The sequence below is a fragment of the Procambarus clarkii genome, chromosome 53, assembly GCF_040958095.1.
Source record: "Procambarus clarkii isolate CNS0578487 chromosome 53, FALCON_Pclarkii_2.0, whole genome shotgun sequence".
In the NCBI taxonomy this organism is placed as follows: Eukaryota; Metazoa; Arthropoda; class Malacostraca; order Decapoda; family Cambaridae; genus Procambarus; species Procambarus clarkii.
Window position 1 is genome coordinate 19,941,243 of NC_091202.1, and position 10,068 is coordinate 19,951,310.

The 10,068-nt window shown below is 50.4% G+C and overlaps 3 protein-coding genes across 6 annotated transcripts in view; all 3 read left to right on the forward strand.

The window, feature by feature from the left end:
* Positions 1–10,068, forward strand: part of LOC138352350 (adenylyl cyclase-associated protein 1-like) — a 299,780-nt gene that overhangs the window by 77,717 nt on the left and 211,995 nt on the right. The window lies entirely within an intron of this gene.
* Positions 5,129–7,939, forward strand: LOC138352418 (fibroin heavy chain-like). Its single transcript, XM_069304904.1, has one exon. It carries the CDS (start codon positions 5,129–5,131, stop codon positions 7,937–7,939), a length of 2,811 nt encoding a protein of 936 aa, XP_069161005.1.
* LOC138352419 (homeobox protein ESX1-like) overlaps positions 9,161–10,068 on the forward strand; it is an 8,811-nt gene continuing 7,903 nt past the window's right edge. The window contains exon 1 of the mRNA XM_069304905.1: positions 9,161–9,228. Within this exon, the coding sequence (XP_069161006.1) occupies positions 9,161–9,228 (68 nt within the window). The remainder of the gene's footprint in view (positions 9,229–10,068) is intronic.

The window sequence follows — 10,068 nt, forward strand, 5'->3', positions numbered from 1 at the left end:
ACATATTAGGACTAGGCTTGGCGCCAGTACTGACCCCTGTGGGACGCCACTAGTAACAACACCACTCTGAGAGGTCTCCTCTTACCGACCCCCTCTAATTACTCGAAGCTGCCCAGATCTACTCGAAGCTACCCAGATCTACTCGAAGCTACCTAGATCTACCCGAAGCTGCCCAGATCTACTCAAAGCTACCTAGCATTACGTAAGTAATGAAGAAATATGATACATTTACTCACTATAATATTGGTGCTGAACGTAGAACTTGAAAATTCATATTTTTACTCTGAAATAATATGATTTTATAACGAAATTAGACGAACTTAAGTGGTAGTTGACGCCGCAGGAAGTCGACGCTCCAAGTGACAGTGTTGTGGCTTGGGTAATTAGATGGACCCAATCTCGTTATAAAATAGTATTAATTCAGAGTAAAAAAAATGTTTTTCATGTTCTACGTTGAGCACCAACATTATAGTGAGTAAATATATCATAGTTCTTCATTATTTATATGATGCTAGGAAGCTTTGGGTAGCTTTGGGTACCGCTGTATGCTGACTAACACCCAGGTACCTATTTTACTGCTAGGTAACAGGGGCATAGGGTGAAAGAAACTCTGCCTATTGTTTCTCGCCGGCGCCCGGGATCGAACCCAGGACCACAGGATCACAAGTCCAGCGTGCTGTCCGCTCGGCCGACCGGTTCCCAGGTGTCCTTGTCTCTGTCCACTACCTGAGACCATTGATGTGGTTCCTGTTGTATACTCGGTGAACCCTTCCCTGTCTGGGGTTGACAGTTCTTGCACTGGCCAATCCCTCCTGATCAACGGGACCACGTGTGTTTACTAGTTGTGTGTTTACTAGTTGTGTTTTTACGGGAGTTGAGCTTTGCTCTTTCGGCCCGCCTCTCAACTGTCAATCAACTGTTTACTAACTACTTTTTTTTTTTTCCCCACACCACCCCCACACACCCCAGGAAGCAGCCCGTGACAGCTGACTAACTCCCAGGTACCTATTTACTGCTAGGTAACAGGGGCATTCAGGGTGAAAGAAACTTTGCCCAGTTGTTTCTGCCTCGTGCGGGAATCGAACCCGCGCCACAGAATTACGAATCCTGCGCGCTATCCACCAGGCTACGAGGCCCCTGGTGTGGTGTAGTGGCGGTGCAGATAAGTGACTGAATGTCAACATTGTTTTATGAGGTATTGTTAACATAAATGAAGTGCTTTGTAAATTAAATATAAATAAGTAAGTCCAGATCGCAGAAGTGCTCAAGAGTGGAGTTTACGAGCGCGAGACGGTCAGCTTTGAATGAGTCAGCCCTCCAGCGTAAACACTTATCCTTGGCATATTCAGACTTGGTTGGGATTGTGCAAATAAACAAAGGCTGACTATGCCCGCCCTTTCCCTTTAACATCCAGCGAGCCCTTGAGCGCCGTCGTCCAAACAGGTGAGTCAGCTGATAAACACAAGGAACGTGACTCATACGTCAGCTGACGATCAGAACACCGGAAATGTGACAGCAGCAGCAGCAGCAGCAGCAGCAGCAGCAGCAGCATCAGCTGACGCTCAGAACACTGAAGATTCGTACACGGTGGTTTAGTTAGACATTACGTACGCTGACGGGCCCGTCGTGGGTGTCGGGGAAGTTAACTGAACTGATCGACGAACATTGCTGCATTGATTATCAATTGTTTCAGCTGATCGAACACTTCTTGTTTTTCCTCAGAAAAAAAAGGTGTGTGTTGGCAGGTGTATAAGCTAAGCTTGCTCTCTCTTGTCAGGTGTGTGTGTGTGTGTGTGTGTGTGTGTGTGTGTGTGTGTGTGTGTGTGTGTGTGTGTGTGTGTGTGTGTGTGTGTGTGTGTGTGTGTGTTCCCCACCCCCCCTCACTGCATCCGCACTCTGCCTCCTCCCACCCCCCAACACCCCCTCCCACCCGACTCCCCCCTTGGCTCTCGCCCGCCAAATGTGAAATACCCCGCGCACTGACCCGTTTCACATCTCTCGTATTGTTTAAAAATAGCTATTCCTTCACCTTGCCATCGTGCAAGCAACACGTGACCTCCACACCACCAAAGTCATCTTTAATTTCCATCCCTTTATATATAATAGAGAAGACATGAGTGAAACACTCACCACCAGGTTGGTATTACTGCTACACGACTATGTGCGTGTCTCCCAAGCCTCATGTGAAGGATCGCGTCTATGTATTCCACACATTCCTTAACAGTAAGAGCAGAGTGGAAGTTATCTTGAGGTTATCTTGAGATGATTTCGGGGCTTTTAGTATCCCCGCGGCCCGGTCCTGGACCAGGAAGTTATATAACATTTCAGCAGACTAGAAGCATGATGTCCTAGTTAACTAACCACATTCTCCTGTGAGCACAAACATGTTAGGTGTTATCCAACTCATTTACTTACTCGTACATGTGTAACTAATCCATATCAAATCATATTACTTGTTTAGTTGTATCTGAATGTTCTCTGTACATTACAACAGTAATCAATCTCTCGTTTCGTACACTTATAAACTTGCTACTATTCTACAATTTTACAAGTCTTGTTGAGACAAATCAAAGACATGTTACTAACTCAGCCTTTTTTTAACATAATTTCACTAAGACGCATCTTCCTGTAACATCTTTCATTAAGACATTACAAGTTACTCTTTATCAGTTATCAGCATAATGTTCAATGTTAAACTTTTATTATGTACACTCACTGGTGATTGGATGAGTGTGTACACTTACTGGCGACGTGATGAGTGTGTACACTTACTGGTGATTGGATGAGTGTGTACACTTACTGGCGACGGGATGAGTGTGTACACTTACTGGTGACGGGATGAATGTGTACACTTACTGGTGACGGGATGAGTGTGTACACTTACTGGTGATGGGATGAGTGTGTACACTTACTGGTGATGGGATGAGTATGTACACTTACTGGTGACGGGATGAGTGTGTGTACACTTACTGGTGACGGGATGAGTGTGTACACGTTCTGGTGACGGGATGAGTGTGTGTACACTTACTGGTGACGGGATGAGTGTGTACACTTACTGGTGATGGGATGAGTGTGTACACTTACTGGTGATGGGATGAGTGTGTACACTTACTGGTGATGGGATGAGTATGTACACTTACTGGTGATGGGATGAGTGTGTACACTTACTGGTGACGGGATGAGTGTGTACACTTACTGGTGATGGGATGAGTGTGTACACTTACTGGTGATGGGATGAGTGTCTACACGTACTGGTGATGGGATGAGTGTCTACACGTACTGGTGACGGGATGAGTGTCTACACGTACTGGTGACGGGATGAGTGAGTGTTTTACGGACAACGTTGCTGTTGTGGGTGTAAAAGGGGTGACAGTGTTCCCCCTAAACTATCGAGCATCACACTAGGTTAAGTGCGCCAGTGTGAGCCAGGGGCCAGATTCACGAAGCAGTTACTCGAGTACTGCTTGTTACTCGAGTATTACATTTATTAAACAGTTTACAAGCATGAAAACTTGCCAATCAACTGTTGTTATTGTTATAAACAGCCTCCTGGTGCTTCGGAGCTCATTAACTGTTTAATAATTGTAAACAAAGCCGCCAAAGACTGCGAAAAGATGGACAGGTTCGTAAGTGCTTGCGTAACTGCTTCGTGAATCTGGCCCCAGGTCTGGCCCCAGGTCTGGCCATCCTGGTGATGGCTTGTGTGGCCACATCAACATTCCTGTTATCAGCACTTTTAAAGATAAAACTATGAACTGGATTGGAATTATTTCTTGGGTTTAAGCTCTTATTAATCTCCCTCAAGAACTAAGGCATCTTCATCTAAAGTTTATTAATATCCAATATTAATAATATTTAATAATTATTATTAATATCCAGGTATGCTCCGGGTATCTACATAGCAGAGAGTGACTCTGTTTTGCCTTAATTCTAAATGGCTTACTAAAAACTGTGCGCGCGCGCGTGTGTGTGTGTGTGTGTGTGTGTGTGTGTGTGTGTGTGTGTGTGTGTGTGTGTGTGTGTGTGTGTGTGTGTGTGTGTGTGTGTGTGTACTCACCTAATTATGCTTGCGGGGGTTGAGCTCTGGCTCTTTGGTCCCGCCTCTCAACCGTCAATCAACAGGTGTACAGGTTCCTGAGCCTATTGGGCTCTATCATATCTACACTTGAAACTGTGTATGGAGTCAGCCTCCACCACATCATGTGTGTGCGTGCGTGTGCGTGGGCGTGCGTGCGTGGGCGTGCGCGTGCGTGGGCGTGCGCGTGCGTGCGCGCGTGGGCGTGCGCGTGCGTGCGCGTGTGTGCACGCGCGTGTGTGTGCGCGCGTGTGCGCGTGCGTGTGTGTGTGTGTGTGTGTGTGTCACACTCAATAGTGGGCCAGGAGTTTCCCAGTGTGTCTGGCCTTGATGTTACCTCCATCAAATGAGGTAAAGCGGACCTGTGGATATTAGGTTTCTTTACTATAAAAATACAAACGGATATCAAATCTTTCCTTGGGGTAAAGGCGGGACACCTTGATTTTCATCAGTAAACAATCCCAGACACTTTGATATGGTAAAATGAACTTAAACGGAAGTTATGAAGGAAGGCAGGCATGAAGGAAGGAAGGCAGGCATGAAGGCAGGCAGGCATGAAGGAAGGCAGGCAGGCATCAAGGAAGGCAGGCAGGCATCAAGGAAGGCAGGCAGGCATCAAGGAAGGCAGGCAGGCAGTCATCAAGGAAGGCAGGCAGGCATGAAGGAAGGCAGGCATGAAGGAAGGCAGGCATCAAGGAAGGCAGGCATGAAGGAAGGAAGGCAGGCATGAAGGAAGGCAGGCAGGCATGAAGGAAGGCAGGCATCAAGGAAGCAGGCATCAAGGAAGGCAAGCATCAAGGCAGGCAGGCATCAAGGAAGGCAGGCAACAAGGCAGGAAGGCAGGCATCAAGGCAGGCAGGCATCAAGGCAGGCAGGCATCAAGGCAGGCAGACATCAAGGAAGGCAGGCATCAAGGCAGGAAGGCAGGCAGCAAGGCATCAAGGCAGGCAGGCATCAAGGAAGGCAGGCAGGCAGGCATCAAGGCAGGCAGGCATCAAGGCAGGCAGGCATCAAGGAAGGCAGGCATCAAGGAAGGCAGGCATCAAGGAAGGCATGCATCAAGGAAGGCAGGCAGGCAGGCATGAAGGCAGGCAGGCATCAAGGAAGGCAGGCATCACGGCAGGCAGGCATCAAGGCAGGCAGGTATCAAGGAAGGCAGGCATCAAGGCAGGCAGGTATCAAGGAAGGCAGGCCTCAAGACAGGCAGTCATCAAGGAAGGCAGGCATCAAGGCAGGCAGGCATCAAGGCAGGCAGGTATCAAGGAAGGCAGGCATCAAGGCAGGCAGGCATCAAGGCAGGCAGGCATCAAGGCAGGCAGGTATCAAGGAAGGCAGGCATCAAGGCAGGCAGGCATCAAGGCAGGCAGGCATCAAGGAAGGCAGGCATCAAGGAAGGCAGGCATCAAGGAAGGCATGCATCAAGGAAGGCAGGCAGGCATCAAGGAAGGCAGGCATCAAGGCAGGCAGGTATCAAGGCAGGCAGGTATCAAGGAAGGCAGGCATCAAGGCAGGCAGGTATCAAGGAAGGCAGGCCTCAAAGCAGGCAGGCATCAAGGAAGGCAGGCATCAAGGCAGGCAGGCATCAAGGCAGGCAGGTATCAAGGAAGGCAGGCATCAAGGCAGGCAGGCATCAAGGCAGGCAGGCATCAAGGCAGGCAGTCATCAAGGCAGGCAGGTATCAAGGAAGGCAGGCATCAAGGCAGGCAGGCATCAAGGAAGGCAGGCATCAAGGCAGGCAGGCATCAAGGCAGGCAGGCATCAAGGAAGGCAGGCATCAAGGAAGGCAGGCATCAAGGCAGGCAGGTATCAAGGAAGGCAGGCATCAAGGCAGGCAGGCATCAAGGCAGGCAGGCATCAAGGAAGGCAGGCATCAAGGCTGGCAGGCATCAAGACAGGCAGGCATCAAGGCAGGCAGGCATCAAGGAAGGCAGGCATCAAGGAAGGCAGGCATCAAGGCAGGCAGGCATCAAGGCTGGCAGGCATCAAGGCTGGCAGGCATCAAGGAAGGCAGGCATCAAGGAAGGCAGGCATCAAGGCAGGCAGGCATCAAGGCTGGCAGGCATCAAGGAAGGCAGGCATCAAGGCTGGCAGGCATCAAGGCTGGCAGGCATCAAGGAAGGCAGGCATCAAGGCAGGCAGGCATCAAGGCAGGCAGGCATCAAGGCAGGCAGGCATCAAGGCAGGCAGGCATCAAGGCTGGCAGGCATCAAGGCTGGCAGGCATCAAGGCTGGCAGGCATCAAGGCAGGCAGGCATCAAGGAAGGCAGGCAGGCATCAAGGCAGGCAGGCATCAAGGCAGGCAGGCATCAAGGCAGGCAGGCATCAAGGCAGGCAGGCATCAAGGAAGGCAGGCATCAAGGCAGGCAGGCATCAAGGCAGACAGGCATCAAGGAAGGCAGGCATCAAGGCAGGCAGGCATCAAGGAAGGCAGGCATCAAGGAAGGCAGGCATCAAGGCAGGCAGGCATCAAGGAAGGCAGGCATCAAGGAAGGCAGGCATCAAGGCAGGCAGGCATCAAGGCAGGCAGGCATCAAGGCAGGCAGGCATCAAGGAAGGCAGGCATCAAGGCAGGCAGGCATCAAGGAAGGCAGGCATCAAGGCTGGCAGGCATCAAGGAAGGCAGGCATCAAGGCAGGCAGGCATCAAGGCAGGCAGGCATCAAGGCAGGCAGGCATCAAGGAAGGCAGGCATCAAGGAAGGCAGGCATCAAGGCAGGCAGGCATCAAGGCTGGCAGGCATCAAGGCAGGCAGGCATTAAGGAAGGCAGGCATCAAGGCTGGCAGGCATCAAGGTGGCAGGCATCAAGGCTGGCAGGCATCAAGGCTGGCAGGCATCAAGGCAGGCAGGCATCAAGGCAGGCAGGCATCAAGGCAGGCAGGCATCAAGGAAGGCAGGCATCAAGGCAGGCAGGCATCAAGGCAGGCAGGCATCAAGGCAGGCAGGTATCAAGGCAGGCAGTCATCAAGGCAGGCAGGTATCAAGGAAGGCAGGCATCAAGGCAGGCAGGCATCAAGGCAGGCAGGCATCAAGGCAGGCAGGCATCAAGGCAGGCAGGCATCAAGGCAGGCAGGCATCAAGGCAGGCAGGCATCAAGGCAGGCAGGTATCAAGGCAGGCAGTCATCAAGGCAGGCAGGTATCAAGGAAGGCAGGCATCAAGGCAGGCAGGCATCAAGGAAGGCAGGCATCAAGGCAGGCAGGCATCAAGGCAGGCAGGCATCAAGGAAGGCAGGCATCAAGGAAGGCAGGCATCAAGGCAGGCAGGTATCAAGGAAGGCAGGCATCAAGGCAGGCAGGCATCAAGGCAGGCAGGCATCAAGGAAGGCAGGCATCAAGGCTGGCAGGCATCAAGACAGGCAGGCATCAAGGCAGGCAGGCATCAAGGAAGGCAGGCATCAAGGAAGGCAGGCATCAAGGCAGGCAGGCATCAAGGCTGGCAGGCATCAAGGCTGGCAGGCATCAAGGAAGGCAGGCATCAAGGAAGGCAGGCATCAAGGCAGGCAGGCATCAAGGCTGGCAGGCATCAAGGAAGGCAGGCATCAAGGCTGGCAGGCATCAAGGCTGGCAGGCATCAAGGCTGGCAGGCATCAAGGCAGGCAGGCATCAAGGAAGGCAGGCATCAAGGAAGGCAGGCATCAAGGCAGGCAGGCATCAAGGCAGGCAGGCATCAAGGAAGGCAGGCAGGCATCAAGGCAGGCAGGCATCAAGGCAGGCAGGCATCAAGGAAGGCAGGCATCAAGGAAGGCAGGCATCAAGGCAGGCAGGCATCAAGGCAGGCAGGCATCAAGGCTGGCAGGCATCAAGGCAGGAAGGCAGGCATCAAGGCAGGCATCACGCAGAAATTCATGTTTCAAGACCCAACATGATCTCTCATAGAAGGAAAACGACAGGGAAAGTGTCTGGAAATAATAGAGTTAAAGGACCTAACATTTAGTGAACATAATTTATTTATTTATTTATATACAAGAATGTACATTGGGAGTTAACAGAGAACATAAAAATTAAGTTGCTTTTACATTCTTGTAAAGCCACTAGCACGCATAGCGTTTCAGGCAAAAATCGCTGAAGCAGACATGAAGGTGGGCTGCGCGAAGCTTCACAGCCACGGTGATGCAAGAATGCTCCGGTGTTTCATATTACTTGTGTTTTCTTTCCTTTAGTACTGTTTTGTTTTTCTCCCTTTTCAAAGCAGGAGAGATTGTTGAATTAGGAGTGCGAGGGACCTGCGATCCATGTATATTCGCACTGTAAATTTGCTAGCGTGACAGGAGACGAGATCACGTAATATCTATACATGTTGACAGGTCCTAAGTATGCGCATTAAACAACACCAGACACCCACGACTCAGCGTCCTACCACCAAACATGAGAAATATTAACGGAACAACAGTGGTACTTTCGAAGAGGCACTTGGGCAAGTTCCAAGACGAAGTTCCGCGCCGGCTTTTCAGATGAAGTCATGACAAGATAGTCTTGACTTTTGGCCGGGCTTCGGGGAAGTATAAGACTACCGGTACACTAAGGGCTACTTCCCCATCTAAAAATACAGTTTCGACATGCTTGTGCAGAGTTAACCTTCATCTCGTACTGTGTGTTACTCTCTGACGCCAGCGTTCAGAGAGGAAGTTCATAAGGCCAGGGAGAGACCTGTGTTAAACCCGTGCCCAGTTTGTACTGACACGAATACATTTATTGATTACATGTAATGAATACATAGGCGGCCGCTAGCTTCTATAATACTGTCAGTGGGTGAATGACCAAGTAAGCTAGCTACTAGTAATTGAACGAGCAAGAGAGTTAGCTAGTTAGCGATTGATTGGACGAGCGAACTTGTGGGTGACTACTAGCTATTTTTTGGGTAATGGAGTTAAAGGCTATCAGTCTCAGGAAGTTAAGGCCAGAGGCAGCGTACTGACTAGCCAGGATATATAGTAAACTCTGGGTACATGTACACCGAGACTCTGAATACCCGTGGCGGTGTACACTTTACAGCAGCGAGCGAGGTGTGTGTAGTGAGCAGACGCGGACGTGCAAGCAAAACAAGCAGTCTGGCTTTCGGGTGTGAGAGTGCTTGTTGATACTTGGGCATGTGTGAGGCGGCTCCTCGGGCCAAACACCATGTCACGAAAACCAACGAACTGCCGGTGAAGCTCACGTACATACAGTAGAAGCCCGCGCGGGCCTACCGTAGCGGAAGCCCGCGCGGGCCTACCATAGCGGAAGCCCGCGCGGGCCTACCATAGCGGAAGCCCGCGCGGGCCTACCATAGCGGAAGCCCGCGCGGGCCTTCCGTAGCGAAGCCCGCAGACACGACTAAAGAAAATAAAGACCTAAGAGACACACAGGAATAGCATAGCGCAGCAGGAAATTTTTTTACCGGCGAACATCAAACCATCATTCCGGAACCTAAATAAAGAGGCTGGTTGATACCTGGAGGCATTCATTATACACCGCCTACGTCACCAGTTCAGGAGTATGCCGCCCCATCTTGGAACCCCATCTCAAAAAATCATAAAAAGTTATAACGGGTTTCGTCCCCGAACTACGAAGGAAAGAGTATAAAAAACACTGAACGAACTGGACCCTAACGTCGCTATATAATAAAGAGAAACATGATAGACAACAAAATAAGGGATTGATAGTGGGAAAAAGAGGCAATGACCAAGAGAACACGTGGGCAAGGATGGAGGCTTGAGAAGCAGACCGGCCATAAAGATGTCAGAAAGATCTAAGTGAAAGAGTAGCAGAGCAGTTGAATGAACTAAAGGAGCAGGTTGTTGAAGTGAACTCTATTCATAATATCAAAACTAAATTTGATGGGAAAATTAGGTCAGGTGTTATTGCATTAGATAGGTGGCTGGAAAATCGGAATCCCAGAGCTAAAGCTCAATCCTGCAGTTACAGAATGACAAGAAAACAATGAGTACACCAGCAAACCGTGCGCGCGCGCGTACACACACACACACACACACACACACACACACACACACACACA